This window comes from Bactrocera tryoni, chromosome 4, assembly GCF_016617805.1.
Source record: "Bactrocera tryoni isolate S06 chromosome 4, CSIRO_BtryS06_freeze2, whole genome shotgun sequence".
In the NCBI taxonomy this organism is placed as follows: domain Eukaryota; kingdom Metazoa; phylum Arthropoda; class Insecta; order Diptera; family Tephritidae; genus Bactrocera; species Bactrocera tryoni.
Genome location: NC_052502.1, coordinates 10989171 through 11005779, shown reverse-complemented (window position 1 = coordinate 11005779; position 16609 = coordinate 10989171). Strand labels below are relative to the sequence as shown.

General features: G+C 34.8%; 1 protein-coding gene across 2 annotated transcripts in view; it reads left to right on the top strand.

Moving 5' to 3' along the window:
• The first annotated feature begins 2512 nt into the window (after positions 1-2512).
• LOC120775638 (gastrin/cholecystokinin type B receptor-like) overlaps positions 2513-16609 on the top strand; it is a 127902-nt gene continuing 113805 nt past the window's right edge. For both annotated transcript variants that reach the window (XM_040105891.1, XM_040105892.1), the window contains exon 1: positions 2513-3331. In XM_040105891.1, the coding sequence (XP_039961825.1) occupies positions 2647-3331 (685 nt within the window). In that variant the 5' untranslated portion in view covers positions 2513-2646. The remainder of the gene's footprint in view (positions 3332-16609) is intronic.

The window sequence follows — 16609 nt, the reverse complement described above, 5'->3', positions numbered from 1 at the left end:
TTAATATAAAAAAAAAAACAACGAAAAATAATAGAGAGTAGTTATACTAGTTTAAAGTTTTTAAAAAAAAATATTTTAATTATAACTGAAGTAAAACAAACCAGTTAAAGCTAACAGAAAATTGCAGAAAAATTAAAAAAAAAAATAAAATCGAAAAAGTAAAATAATAATAATAATAAAAATAATAATAATAATAATAATAATAATAATAACAATAACAACAACAACAATAACAATAATAATAATAATAATAATAATAAATAAAATAAATTTAAAAAAAAATAACAATAAGTGGAATAAATAGTCCACGTTGTTACTCATACGCAGCGTACAACAGTAGCTAATGCTTCAGTATTAACATACATATAAGTTAAACTAAAAAAAAACAGAAAAATTAAGAAAAACCAAATAAAAATTTTCTAAAAAAGTATTAATTAAATAAGACATTAAATTTTTTTTTTTTTTAATATTTTAAAAAAGATTTTGATAATAAAAAATATTACATTTTCACACGTTTTGAAATTTGCGTATATGTATGTGCATATAATTTATAAGTGAAAATTATTGTAAATTTAACTCAAGAAATGCGTAACGGAACTCCAGCTGCTTTCGCAGAGGACTGAAACTGGTCTATGCCTGGCTCAATAGCTTACCAGTCTAACCTGACCTAACCTAACCTACTAATGTAAATTGAAAATATTTCAAAAATGTGTGTGAGAAACACTAAACAATAAAATAATATACAAATTTAATTAATAAACCAAAAACTAAAATTTAAGTCAGTTTGGAATACGTAACGGCATTTATAAAAAATATTTAAAAAAAAATAATTTTAGAAAATCACACCACCAGAAAATGAATATACGTAGTAAAAAATTAAAAAAAATATAATAGTTAAAAAATTACATTTGCAGACATTTAGTATTGTGTTTAATATTCCGAAAAAGCGCCACTACAACGAATATGAAAATATATATCAAATGTAAATCAAATTATAACTCTTTACTAATCTTGACTTTTCACAATGCTGTTATTGTTATTGAAGTATGGGGAAAAAGCAGCAATGACCAACAGAGAATGCTGTTAAATTATGGCTGCTGAAAGAGATTTTAGATTAAAGCTTTAATCTGGTAGAAGAGGAAATTGCGATGATTGTGAGCAGTGATTTTGCATAAAGGAAGCTTGCCAAGATAAACAGATTAGTTTAAAACGTGATTAAATTTTGATTTCAATATGACATTAAATCGATAACAACAAATTTCAGAGTATAATTTATTGTATAATATTTATTTTATATAAATTTGAAAAAGAAAAGAAAATATGAAAACAAATTTATTGCATATAGCTGTGATAAAATTGTAAAAAGTGTATGTAAAGCTGCTAAAAATCTAGTGAAATATTAAAATATTTTGTACTTTTTTCCAAAATAACTAAATGTTGAGTAAAAATTAAATAACAAGTTTTAAAAGCTTCCACAAAAAAAATTAAATTAAAAAACATTAAATTAAAAAAGTTATCACAAAAAAAAATTAAATAAAAATAAAAATGAAAAAAAAACTTTAAATTAAAAAAGTTTTCAGAAAAAAATAAAAGTAAAATAATAAAAAGATATTTTAAAATAAAAAAATTTTAAAATAAAAAAAGTTTTAAAATAAAATGTTTTAAAAGTAAATTAAATTCTAAAGTTATTAAAAAAATATCAAAAAACTAAACGAGAAGTTTTAAAAGCTTTCGCAAAAAAAAAATATTTCTTTATTTAAAAATATTTAAAAAAATATATTTTTTTTCAGTGCACAAAACATTATTGGTGAACTTCATTTTACCAAAAATAAAAAGGAAATAAAAAATATTAGTAAAAAAACAATATTTAAAGTGATTAAAAATAAGAAGTATTAAAAGCTTCAGTAAAAAAATAAAATAAAATATTTTTTTTTTACTAGAAAAATATTTAAATATTTAGTTTTCAGTGTACAAAATTATTTTAGAACTTAACTTAATATTTAAGAATTTACTTGTGAAAAAAGATAATTTTTGAGGTGTTTGAAAATATAAAAAATAATCTTCTAAGATATTTATTTTAATAATTTTAAAAGCTTGTGCAAAAAAATAAAAATAAAAATATTTGTTTTTCCTTCAGTGTATGAAATATTATTTTTGAACTTCTCTTAACCAAAAAAAAAAAGAAATAAAAAATACTTCTAAAAAGAATAAATAAAATATTTAAAGTGATTTAAAATGTAAAAAAAAATAATTTTTATGTTTCTATAAAATATGAAAAACTATTTAAAAATTAATTTTTCAGTGCATAAAATAATTTTGAACTTCACTTAACATTTCAGAATCAACTTGTGAAAGAAAGAAAATGTTCTAAGTGATTAATAATATAAACATAATATATTTATGTGTTTACCATAAAAAATAAACATATTTGTTGGCGATGAAAAAATTGATTTAAAAACAAGAAAAAGTATATGAAAATAATAGTTAATCAGCATTCATTAAAATGTTAAAAAATATTTGTTGGTAAAAAAAATAAATTTAGAGGCGAAAAAAAACAAATATATGTGTGTGAATTGGCTTGTCTGTGCATATGCCATACCCGTGTGCCCATTTTAAAATCAAAACCCCAACAGCACCAACCGATTTATGTCAAGTGTAGCACTCCACCAACTACAAAAAAACTGCAAAACAAAGCTTCAACAACAACAACAACCCAAACATACCCACCGCACTGCGCTCATCATGTCAATTACAGCGAACCAATACAGCGATTTGCTTGCCTACTTCAGCAATGATTCCGCCGCCAATAATATACTCTCACTAGCGCTCACACAACTAAACGATACACACACATTGACAGTTGGTAATTTTTCGAATTTTTCCAACCTCGCCGGTGAATCGAACATGTACGCCACCACAAACGACAGCAGCGACACCAGCCTGCTCCTCTTGGTCACACAGTCGGCCATGTACGCGAATGCGTCTGCGAATGCAAGCGACTACGGCGACAACGACGGCAGTGCGGTGACGAATCGCAGTGCATACGTGGTGACGGCGGCGGGACGACCGCGTATGCCGACTGAGATGCCATTCTGGCTAATACTCTGCTACAGCATAATATTCTTCTGTGCGATAATTGGCAATTTGTTGGTGATATCGACGCTAATACAGAATCGTCGTATGCGCACTATCACTAATCTCTTTTTGCTGAATTTGGCAATATCCGATATATTGTTGGGGGTCTTCTGTATGCCGGTGACATTGGTCGGCACCTTGTTGCGTGATTTCATATTCGGCGAGTCCTTCTGCAAGCTCATACCGTTTTTGCAGGGTAAGTAGAAGGTTGTAGACACATTATAAATATGTTTATATTGACAGTTTTATATAATGTGTGGTTTTTTGTAAGCTTGACACTCTATATTTATAGGCTGTAAGCTCTAATATACATATAAATTGTATTCTTAGCCAACTTCATTTGCTATTTTTCATTGTCTTCGAAACAAGCGCACTTACGCACATACATGTTCTTAGTGAAACACGTGCCTGTTTGCATTTGTAGGTCTATAATATATGTATATAATATATACATGAGTTGTCAATTGTTCGTAAACGTTATGGAAGACATCGTCGACATGCTGAATCAGCCGCAAACGCCTTATCGGTTATTCATTGGGGTCAATGTGTATTTGGGCGTTAATCCGACAAGCTAACACTGCCACCTACATGCACACATGTAGATAGTGGCATATATACATACATGTGCCCATATATTCATATATACATATATGTACATATATACTTTTATATATATTTATATATATATTAATATATATGTATATAATATATACATGTACATATCCCCACATAGCTGTGTTTGAGCAGGCTTTTATTTATAACTTTCTTTGTTTACTCAGCGACAAATAGATGACAACGCATACTTTTATAATTTCCTGTTGCCAGTATACATATATGTACATATAAACATTTTCTTATTATAAATAACTGTTATATACAATATGTTGGTGAAGTGCCGAAGTGCGTGACAATTGGCTGAAATATTGCTTCTGCTGCAATGTAACAAGTGATTAAGCCTACGTGATTTGTTATTGTGATTTTACTGCTATTGTCCATTATTCTTCCTCTTCTTCTTGGAAACATGTTTGGCATGAATATTGGCATGTTGGTTGAGGAATTAGATTCTTTAAGGCATAGCAATTAGTTCGCTTACATTTTTGTGCGGGTGCAGGGCAGTTCATTAAAATATATCTGCCTAAAGTACTTAAGAGATTTTGCCTATATTTATTTTTTTCTCAAAAAGTTTTCGAAATTATAATACGATGAAGTCAAGTCAGGCCAAAAAAATGCGGACACATGAGTATGGCATGAGGTCTTATGAATGGCAAAAGCCGTTTTTGCAAGCGCTACTGGGTGTATAAATCAGTGTTGATAGTTCCAATTGTTACAAAAGAACTGCTTATTTTGTCACAGCGACAAATTGCTTGCCAAACCAAAAATTTCTTTGGAAACTTTGTCTTTTTTGGTGTTTTAAACTCCCCTTGGTTATTCCCTCTATGATCTGCCACATAAAAATCCATAACTAAACGTTGAGAAAAGTCCCCAAGCACATACGTCTCATCATCCATAATGTGGCAGTAAAATTTTTAACGAAATCAAGGTGAAGCCGTTTGGTTCGATCCTTAGCCATGCTGTTCTTTTTGGAAGTTCTGTCTGGAACTTTCTGAATTTTGTATAGCTTAAGTCCTTCCGCCTTTTTAAATTTTCTGACAAAAGTTTCAGATTACTATAGTTTTTTCGCTACCTTCCTTCCCGATATTTTGGGATTTTTCGTAAATAGCGCCATTACTTTCTTAGCTACGTTAAGGTTTTTAAAATCTTTCGTTCTACCACCTCCTTGCTTTCTGTTGAAAGTCGGTGCTTTGCTGAACGTTTTCATAACACGCGAAACGGTATTTTTGTAAACATTTGCTTTTCCAGATATTGTTTTCATAATCCAATTTGGATTTTCGTTATAAAAGAGAATATTTTTTTCGTACACTTTTGGGTAACTAATCATTTTGAAAACAATACGTATTGAATTTCATCTTCATGTGAAAAAATAATTAATTCGAAATTTAAAAACTCTGACAAATTGCAATTTGAACTGATTTCATCGTATGCAATCTTATTACATCATTCAAATCGCCTCCAAGACTTCCTTTGCAAGAACGAATTCGATGAACCCAATTTTCCAGTACTTTTCCCACTAAATTCAATCATATGCCATGAAAAGTGCATTCAACCTCAACTTCTAAAGCTTGAAGAGAGTATGGTTCATTGCTAGAGACCAATGATTTCAAATAACTCAACAAGAAGTAGTCTACTGGTGTTAAAAACACAACTTCCACGAGGCCATTCACTTTCACAATTTCTTGAAATAACTGAGTCTCTAAACCGTTCACGCATTAATTCGGTTGTTGCACGTGCTGCGTGGTACGTAGTTCCATCTTGTTGGAACCAGATGTTGTTAAGATCAACTTATTCCAATTGCGGACATACAATACAAAGTTGGTTATCATCTTTTGTTTATTTACCGCACCATCCAGATGAAAGTGAGCTACATCGGAGAAGATGATTTTCTTAAACAAATCATTATCGTTCTCAAGTTGTTCCAAGGCAATATCAGCAAATTCACGACATATACGGTAGTCCAATGGCTACCGTTCTTGAGTGAAAACCAATTTATACGCTTGCAAGACCAAATCCTTTCTTAAAATCTGCCAAGCCTTCAAGAATTGTATCTCAAAGACCTGTGTAGGATTTCATGAAGATCGGTTGAGTAGTTCTCGAGAAATATTGCTAATCGACTTCCACAGTTCTGAGAAAAATGCATTTAAAGACGGCACACTTAGCCTAGCTAGTCGCGAGCGCATAAGTTCTCAAGGCTGTATCTCCGAAACTATTACTCGGATCAACTCGAAAGTTTAGCTCAAATATCCTAGAAGATTTGTAGAATTTAATAATCCAATAAAAAAATTCACTTATTTTAAACCCGTAAACCCATGTAACCCATGTTTTGGGTACTAGTAAAAGCAGTAAGTTTTTATTGATTCACACAGTTACGGGTCGACTTTAATTAAAATTCAGAAAATTTTAGTATATATTAGTTTAATACAATTTTTAATTACTGGCTTCGAAAGCAGATAAAAAAGATTTGGTGTGCTTGTTAAAGGCCTCGAAACCACTTTTAGTTCCTTGGGTGAATTAATTTTTATGCTCTTAAACGGTCAGTGAAACTTGCTTGTTGTTATGGTTGATATTTAAGTTATCGAAACTCAGCGAGATCTAAAAGCAGCTAAATCTAGCGGATCACTTTGCTTAACAATGTATTTTTCTTATTGCAGTTGAAAGGTTATGGAGTAATAAGTCCATTAGTTTCCGCACACCGTCCTATAATGTCAGTACTCAACTTTTTACTGACCATGTGGTCCGATTGAATGCATGAATCGGCATTCGAAAAAACAATGTCTGACTTAAAGCAAAAGTCCAAGAAACGCTCATTTTGATTTTCACAGCCTTGGATAAAAGAAAAATCTCTTTACTTAGACTTTCCAAAATGCTTTGTGAATGTTTTTTTCAATAAAACGATATTAGCGGTCATCGATTCGCCATTTTCTTGAACAGCAAATATTAAGTTTGCTACAAAACTACTTCCTCAGTTTTCGTGATATTGCTCTGATCTTCTGAACGCGTCCTTTACTTCCCAAGAAGCTACTCAAAATTGCTCAACACTTTCAAAGTATGGAGTCAGTGCGACCAAATATATGTATGTAACCTCCTTTTCAGTGGTGTCAATCAGTTTGAACAGCTGTTATAAGGTGTTCGATTCATTACTCTCTAAAGCTTGGCGCACAAATACAACTGTTAGGTTGAACGTTATTTTCTTTATTTCTTAATCAATTCTTGGCTTCATACCAAAACTCTTTTCATATCACAAGCTTTTACTTATCACTAGTTCTGTATCTTCTCATTTAATTCATGGAAGGATCTTCGAATTCAACCAAGCATCGATGCTAAAGCCGCATTTTATGACTTTTAGTGTACGCTTTTAAGCAGAAATCTCCATCGTTTTAGTTCGACTCTGCGTGGCAGTTCCATTAATTAGACGAATCGAGCACGATTAAGTAGTTTCGCCTTTTATGGCATTTTTCTTCGAACTTCTGCTATTACCTTGTGCTGTTAATTAAATACTTTAAATGCAATTGCTCGGCGAGCACACGTAGTTATCAAGTAGAAACAGTTGTAAGCTTGCAAAAGAACGCCGTATGCAGTTAGGAGCGCGTGCTAACGACCCGACTGATATGTATATGTATATATGAGTGAACATATTGCACGTGAAAGGTAATAAAGTTCGCGTGTTAAGAAATTTTAACTTGACTTCAAGTGCACTCGATATTAATGTGCTGCGGGGCGGACAGCAAAGAAAATAAATGTGTCTTCGTATGTGTCGTCGGCGTGCCACAGCTGGTGTCTTACTAAAGTGAAGTGTGTATATACTTATTTACACGTGCACATATCATCGTCTTGTGCAGAAAGCAAGAAAGAAAGCGATCAATTAACCAGATTATAAAAGACGCCCAGGCGCTAGCAGCAATTAATTTCCGATGTGTACGAGTGCATCTTAAACTGCGCGCCGTTACATACTGCCATTAATTTGAGCATACTGCTTGCTCCTTTGTTTACCCACTCAATTTCAGACTGTACTTGGTAGTAAGTGAAACCGTATACAAAGCATGAAGGTTAAGCTGCTATTTGCCTCTGAAGAACAATGAAGAGTACATTCCACTAGTAACTTGTTATTGTAACGGTTACCAAGTCCTCGTTAGGATGGTTAGAATAAGATAAGTTGTTATCGAGATCATCCACCGGTTGGCCCAGGAAACCTGCTGTTTCGACGGGTTCGAACCAAAAGTAAAGGGCTGTCAGAAGTGCAAGTTTAGGAGGGCATTCAAAAATATGGTTAGTGCCATACGGGGACTCGTTGCACGCTGGACATATATTTTATATGTCAAGGTGGATTCTGAATAAGTAGGAATACAATATCAGAAAGAAGCAACGCAAGGTTCGCTCTCCATTATCGCAGCAATTCGAGCTCGCAACTGCAATGTGTGGTGGTTTGACTCCAAGTACGCTATACTCAGAGAGAGATAGAGCCGGTGAAACGCCACTGTGAATTGCGGTCAGTGCATGTCTCAAGTTTGTTGCGTTCGTAGTCTGGTTGGCGTACTGTTTTATGTTGCCGACGTAGTTGAGGAAGGACCTCTTGATGCACCTAGTAGACGGTTCCGCTACAAGCAGATGATTGCAGCGATGTTTTCTACTAAAGCACCCCAGCAAAAACTACTTGGAGGAGAGTACATCCTGTTACTCAACTGCGAACATTGCGGAGTATCCTATTCTAGTCCGAAGTGCAGTTTTGTGACATGTCTGTAGCTTCCTCGTCTGTGTTTCACTGGATCCAGGCGACTATATTGGTGCTGCGTAGTTACGGATCGGCCGGCCGATTACCTTGTGTGTTGAAAACAACGTTTCTTTGGCTTTTTCCCATGTGCTGCCAGCTAGCGACTTGAGGATTTTGTTGCGGCTCTGAACTTTAGCAATTACCGCGGTTGTGCGAGGAATGTGGAAGCACGGGCTGTCGAAAGTCACACCTAAAATCTTAAGGTTCATTGTGTTTTTGACTGTAGTTCGTAACGAACTCTAAATCGGAAGTAATTTTGTCCTCTTTTAAATCTATTTTTGGTGGAAGAATCTAGGCACTTTCTCTTCCATTGGATAATGGAGGTCTTTGCTAGACTTGATGAAACATCTCGGCCGTCGTAAAATGGGCGAACCAGGGCATATCCAAAACTGGCACTAGTCATCTCAATAGTTTTGTGATATGTTTAAAGCGCTTTGTCGATTTGTTTGACTTGTTCTAAGATCCCTTTTCTGAGATCCCTGTTAGGATCCACCTCTTAACCTAACCTATCCTCTTTCTATTTTCCGAAATTCCCGCTCAGCAGCTGAATATATGATCATGCATGTAAATTTAATTTAATACAAAGCATTCCAACTCGTTGGAGACCATAAAGGTTTGTGAAGAAAATATTATGGTGTTGTTGTGTTGTTGAAAAAAATATAGAATTTTGCTGATGTAGCTTTTAAAGTATGCATGTTTGTGTTAGATATAAATTTCTTCTGTTTAGAGTATTTTGCTTTTCTCTCCATATCGCACAAAAAAGTCCTCAGTTTTCATTTTACTGATGAGCTGCTGCACGCAACTTCCCCCTCTTTCTAAACATAAGAGTTGAGACTGTCGCTTTTTGTAATTTTCCAGTTAGTTTGCACAGGTATTTTTCCCAGATATTTCCTTTGCGCTGCAGTGCAATGGCTTCACGTTCATCTGAAAGGAAACAAAATAAAGATTGGTCCAACCACTTCTCTTACTCAGCTACGCTTAATTTCATTTTCTTCTGTTCGCACAATTGACTTTAGCGTGCTCATGAATTATGCACCCAAGTCGTTGTCAAGAAGAATTACTAAATTATTTTCGCTTGCATTTTTTTGGCACTTGAAGCGAAAATTAACTTGAGTGAAAATGAATGTTCTTTTGTTAATTAATTTTTGTTATATTTTTGCGAAAAGTGTTGCCGTTTAAGCTTTTAAACTGTTTTAGTCATTGCATATGGATGTATGTATGTTACACTGTCATTGAACAGTATTCGGGTGGGGCTTAATTACTTCCGTCGGATGTAGTATTTCACTATTCCATTTCTTAAGTTATTCTGCAGAACGACTACTTTTTGAGGATATTTAATATTTTTGCTAAACGCTAAAGGTACCTAAGATAAGAAGGATCTTAATCATAAATAGAAAATCATTACCCTTCATCCAGTGTTATATTTTAGCAAATCCTTTCCTTACCTTATCAATTGCCTATTCAGTCCGTAGTAGCACCTGTTGGCAAGAGTTAGTCTGCGTTGAATTTCTGAGGCTGCCATTGTGTTTGGTGTTAATCCTGGTTCCAAGATAGACGAAATTATCTACGACTTCAATTTTATGACTGTCAACACTGACGTGAGAGCCAAGCCGCAAATGCAATGACTGTTTGTTTGGTGACAGGAGATATTTCGTCTTGCCCTCGTTCACTGCCAGACCCATTTGCTTTGCTTCCTTATCTAGTCTGGAGAAAGCAGAACTAACGGCAAGGATGATGAGGCCAATTATATCAATATCATCGGCGTACGCCAGCAGCTGTACACTCCTAATGAAGATTCTACCTGCTCGATTAAGTTCTGCTGCTGGAATTAATTTCTTCAGCAGCAGATTAAAGAAGCTCCTTTTCGTGCTGCGAAAGCAGCTTTTAAGGCGACAAATGTGTCGATCTTCCTTTCACGGCTCTTTCCCAAGATTTAGCGCATGGTGAATATCTTGTCAGTTGTTGTTTTTCCAGGCCTGAAGCCACACCGATAAGGTCCAAGCAGTTTGTTGACATTCGGCTTTGATCTTGCACATAGTACGCTTATGGCACGGTAGTTGGCACAGATAATGGGGTCTCCTTTTTTGTGGATTGGACAGAGCACACTTAAATTCCAATCGTCAGGCATGTTTTCATCCGACCATATTCTACAAAGAAACTGATGCATGCTCTTTATCAGTTTTCCACCATCGGCACCGCCGCTTTGTTGTTCTTTAGACGGGTAATTGCTATTGAACTTCTTCATGTTCGGGCAACGGAACGTCTTCTCCATCGTCATCGATTGGGGAATCGGGTTGACCATATCTAGGTGTTCATTCAGCAAGCTGGAGAAGTATTCCATACTTTCAGTATGCTCTGGAAATCAGTAACTAGATCTTTTATGGGGGTTCTACAAGAGTATTCTCGGGTTTTCATACCTTCTGTCGGCCAGCTTGTAAAGCTCTTCGTACTCACACATTTCGGATTCTCTCTTTTTTTGTCTGAAAATACGTCTTACTTCCCTCTCCAACTATCGGCATCTATTCCATCTGGACGTTTTATGGTCTGTTGTAACCCTGCAAGGTAGGCAGTCTGTTTTTTCTCTACTAAGACACGTGACTCCTCGTTGTATTGGCGGTTCTTTTGCCTTTTCCGAAATCCAATGATTTCGTTTGCAGCTGTACGTAAGGAGCTTGAAGTCCTGTCCCACAGATAAATTTTGCTGAGTGCTAATAGAACTCGGCTGATGAATAAACTGTCTTTTATTTTTCGTCGGCGTTTTGAGAGATTTTGTCTCTCTTTTATTGGTATTTGTTGGTATGAGAGTTTTGCTTGTTCAAGAGAAATCTGAATTTGTTTGTGTCACTTTACAACATTCGATTAAGATCATATATTTATATAAGACTGACAACACACTCAACTTTCCATTGCAATCAGTGCTTACAAATGAGACAACCTCACTCATACTCATATATGTATGTACATATATCCACGTATGCAAATAATTATAGGCAAACATAAAAATTCCTTTTGCAATACGACTCATACTTATGAATTCACCCTGATATAAGCCGCAAGCACTACGCCATGTCTTCTTACGCATTTTATGAGTCTTAATGAGACAGCTGCTGGTGGCATAGCTGGTGCTGTAAAACGTAGCAAATGCTGCCGAGCTTGATTGAATATGGCAATTGGCGACATAAAAGCGTTATATAAATCCACATTGTAAATTTTATTGGCGGTTGCTATTATATGAGCCCAAGGATGCAATGGCATGCCACAGAAGAAGTGGCGTGCAGGCGTTTGTCAGAAAATTGCATCATAAATCTTCAAGCGAAGATATATGTGGAAACATATTTCTTCATGTACGTATGTACGTGTGTATGTGGGAATGAAATATTGAGTTCATTTTGCAATTCTTTTTAATTAAAAATGTATTTTGTTTTTGGAAAATCTGTGAGCTAATAAATAAATGCTTCTAAAAATCTTCGAAAGCTTAGCGATTGATTCGATTAAATTTAATTCAAGAAACCAACTCTTAAATTCCAGTTATTGATAGTTGAATATAAATATCAATATTTCTGTAAATTATCCAATCTATTCCAATTCAAGCAAACTTTCACATCAAATCTTCTATTTGCTGCCATGCATATTTAACCATTTTCTTCCTTCAATATTAAAGCATATTATTTGTAGGCGACATCAGACTATTGCCAAGTGCGTTTCAGTCGCACTGCTTTTTCATTTTTATTGCCCAATATCAATAACAAATAAGTATGTATGGCACATCTCAACCACTAAGAGACACTTCCGCCGGCAAGCGCACAGCCAAGTGCATTTAATGTAAATCGAAAGCTCCATTGCCTACATTTATTGGCTCATTAAAATTCTTGTCGAGCGTCGTGAAGTTGTGGCAAGCAATTTGCCGCTACTTATACACTTTATCTCTTATATCATGGCACATATTGCTTTTCCTATTTCGCGTCTTTTGATTTAAGATAATTTAAAGAACTGCTTTCTTGGGAATCACTGTTTTAAATGATCTTTTTCATGACTGAATAGTGGAGAAGGAGAATCTGGCTTTAATACTTAATTTTCTTTTTCATATAGGAGTAAGTAGTGTGGTCGGTACTCCATATTGACAAAGAGACTGTGATGAGTTTGAGCGTAGTTTTATTTTCTCTGTATGTAGTCTCACTTTATGGTATGGATAGTGGATTTGTAGACTTTAAACTTATGGAATTGGTTGAAGTTCATTTTGAATCTTGTCTGCCTGTTAATATTCGTTTGATTGGGTTTACTCTAAGATTTTCACGGATATACATACACATAATAATTGATTGCTTAAAGGCCGCATTTCTAATACCAACAAGGTTTTTTCATTCATGATCGATGAAACCCTAGCAAAACTAATCAGATCACTTTCTAGTCACAAGGATAACTCAATTATATGGAAGAGCTTTCTGCTAGGGACTCAATGTACAGTACAAAATGTTCCCTTGCCAGTGAGACAAATAAGTGCCCGTAGTGTCGAGAATATTGCTGCCTCTAGCGCATCAATTGAGGAAGACCTAAATCAGTCTCGCACACGTCGTTCTCGGGCATTGGGCATCTCAGTGAAGTCGTTGTGACAAATTTTGCGAAAAATCGTGACCTACATCCTCACAAGATTAAATCCACGCAAGAACTGAAGCCGCTTGGCGACCAGAATCGTCGTATGTTTATGAATTAAGCTGAGCAACAAATTGAAAATTATCCGGATTTTCATCGAAAAATCATCTTCAGCGATGAGGCTCATTTCTGGCTTCGTCAATAAGCAAAACATACGTTATTGGTCAGGCAGTAACCCGCGCGTACTGGTGTGGTTTATGGACCGGCGGCATCATTAGGCCGTGGTACTTCTTTCGTGATGATCAGGACCGGCACTTTACTGTGAATGGGAATCGCTACCGCGCAATGATAACCGAAAATTTTTTGCCCGAATTGGATGATATGTGTTTTCAGAATTCAACTGCTTGTTCGTTGTTAAGAATATGTTTCGCAATTTTATTTTGAGTTGCGTTCAAAATTTTGCTTTCAAACCCCATTTCTCAAAATTTTCAATGGAAAGCTATATGACTTTGTCTACCTTCGTCCAATTTTAAATACATAAACCCAAATGAGCGCATTAGAATAAACATGTATGTTCATAACTTTCTGAGTAGTTAAATGATTCTCAGAAGTACTCCATGTCAAATTTAGAGATTTACAAGTTTTAGAGACTTGTCGGATGCTATTTTTGTCGCAAATGGTACATATTCGCTCAAATTCTCCGGCATTGAAAACAAGTTCACCTGAAAGCAAATTTTTAACAGTCTTTTGATACGAAACTATTACTAACTTTCACGATTACGGTACTTGTTCGTTAGTACGATTGAAGGTGGAATGAAAAACAAGTTGAAAAAATTAATTTTTGAACGAAAAAGTGTCTACAGTACTTGGTGGTGGTGGAAATTGAAAAAGCGAAAAATAGTAAGAATTTGTTCATAATTTTAAAATTCTTTATTTAGTTTTCAAAATCTATGTCAGTCCACGAAACAGTTGTTCAAGTCAATTTCCGGAATAGCCTTCAATGCGCGAAGAGATTCAAGATCCAAGACTATTATTAATATGTTTCAGGACATCGTGGTAGTCGGAAAGCATGGTTTCACAGACGTTAACGCGACGCTGTTTTTCAAAAAAATTGAATGATTTTGAAACCAATAGTGCGTTTATTTTTCTTAGGCCCAAAATCTATAAAAATGGTTTTCACTGATTCTTCTGATATTGCACCGATGCCAGTGAGATCTCTGGCCTTAGTTTCTGCGATTCTTCATTTGCCGAAAATTTCTTCTCAGAAATATAAGGAAATAGTTGCTAGTGGCCAGATCTGTGGAATACTTTGTATGCGCAAGTAATTTGAAGCCGAATTCATGGATTTTTGTCCTCGTTTTGACTGACTCCATTGCCTTTTTCTTCAAAAGCGGCCGTTTTTCAGTGATTTCATCCTTCAAATGGTCCCTTAACGCTATATAAGAGCCGCTGTTGATGGTCCTTCCTCTTTCAAGGTAGCCAACAAAAATTGTTTCGAGAGCATCTCATAATACAGACGCCATAAACTTGCCAGTCGACTGCTTTGTTTTTCCATGATTTGGACTGGGTTTATCGTGTGCAGTCCACTCGGATGACTGTCGATTGGACTTTCGAGTGAAATGATGGAGCCATGTTTCATTCTTTGTCATGATTTCATAGGCTTGGACATCTCCAAACACTGCTGCAAATCATTAACTTATTAAATCCGAAAATGTGAGTTTCTTCCGATTTCACCGAACTGATTTGATTGTGATTTGAACATATGGTTGCAATAAAACGGCACTTTGTTGCCAACGCATGCGATATTTAATTACTCAGTAGTGCAAGCATAACTATAGGACGCGTGTGCAAGCACGCTTGCTAACGGCTTCCAATAAGAGCATCAAACAGAGGACAACAATTTCATTAATTTAATTTACGTTCACATTTTAATGTACCGCACAGCTGATGTTACAGCATTTCGCATAGCTAGCGGAATTTCCATATTTGCTAATGCACACGTGCAACAAATGAAAATACACTCAACTGTGTGGTGGGTGTCAGTATGCCTAAGCATGCCCTGTAGGAAATGTCTTCTGCTCAACCAGTTTTATTGTGATTCCTCACTGCTGCGCTTTCGTGCGAAATTCCCTGCTGATTGCAGCTGAGAGGCGCTGAACTGTCTTGTCGCCCACACAGAATAGCTTTAAACACGCTCAGCTTCAAGTCTGCACACTTTTCCGCAGGGCACGTGTGCACCTAGGTGTGAGTATGCGACACGAAAAACGAAATCAAATATGCATTTGGTTAGTGAATGAAGGCTGTACAAACGGAAAAACCACAAAAAAACCAACAAAACTGCTGCACCTACCAATTACGGTGGCACCAGCGTGTGCGTGCTTGGAATTCACGAAAAAAGGCGAACTTGTAGCACGCATTTAGGCGCACAGCACTGGTGCGCCATTGTGCCCATTGTGCTGATTGTTTGCGACTGCGACGAAATAAATGCGAACGCAGGCATTAATGCAGCTGTTGTTTGCTCAATGACCGCTTTGAGTGCGGGTCACAAGTGTGCGTGTGTGATGGTGGTCAAAAATATATGATAGTTATATAAACAAAGGAAATATAAAACAGAAATATTATAATGAGGACTTATGTCAATTTGACGCATAAAATGATGGCGGTTTGGGGCGACCGTGTGATGTGCCTGGTGATGACATGTATATACAGGTAATCCTAGTCTTAATTTATTGTTATCACTTGTTTGGTGGACGGACAATATTGCAGGCAATAATTTAATTGTGTACATGCGTTTCATTTCATATATTTTGAGAAGGTTTTTGTATTATAGAAACCTATATTATATGTAAGTTATACAATATTGCGCCGAAAGTTTTATGAGTATGTATGGAAAATAATTAGCCGTTCGTTTTTTTTAGTTCGGTACCTACATTTTTGTCACATTGTATTTATTTAAAAAAATGTTTGTTGAATTAAATTTCAAATAGCTGGCAACCCTTAAAAAATTATTTATATTTCAAACATTTTATCATATTTGTATTAAACATATTTTTTTCGTTTTTATTAAGAAAAAAATATTCCAACAGGTGGCAACCCTATTAAAATAAAATCTAGATAAATAAAATTTTTTTAATTTTGATACAGACATTTTTGTCACTTTGTATTTATTTTAACAATTTTTCCTAAATTAAGTTTCAAACAGGTGGCAACTCTATTAAAATCAAATCATGCGAAATTATTATTATTTTTTAATTTTAATATCGACATTTTTATCACATTGAATTCATTTCAAAAATTTTTATTAAATTAACAATTTCAAAAAGGTGGTAACCCTTAAACAAATTATTTGTACTGCAAATATTCTAACAAATTTTTATTAAAGATTAAATTTTTATCGCTTTTATTGAGAAAAAATATTTTAACAGATGGCAACCCTATTCAACTGAAATCTTAGTAAATTCAATTTCAAATAAGTGGTAGCGACCATAGTTTTATTATACA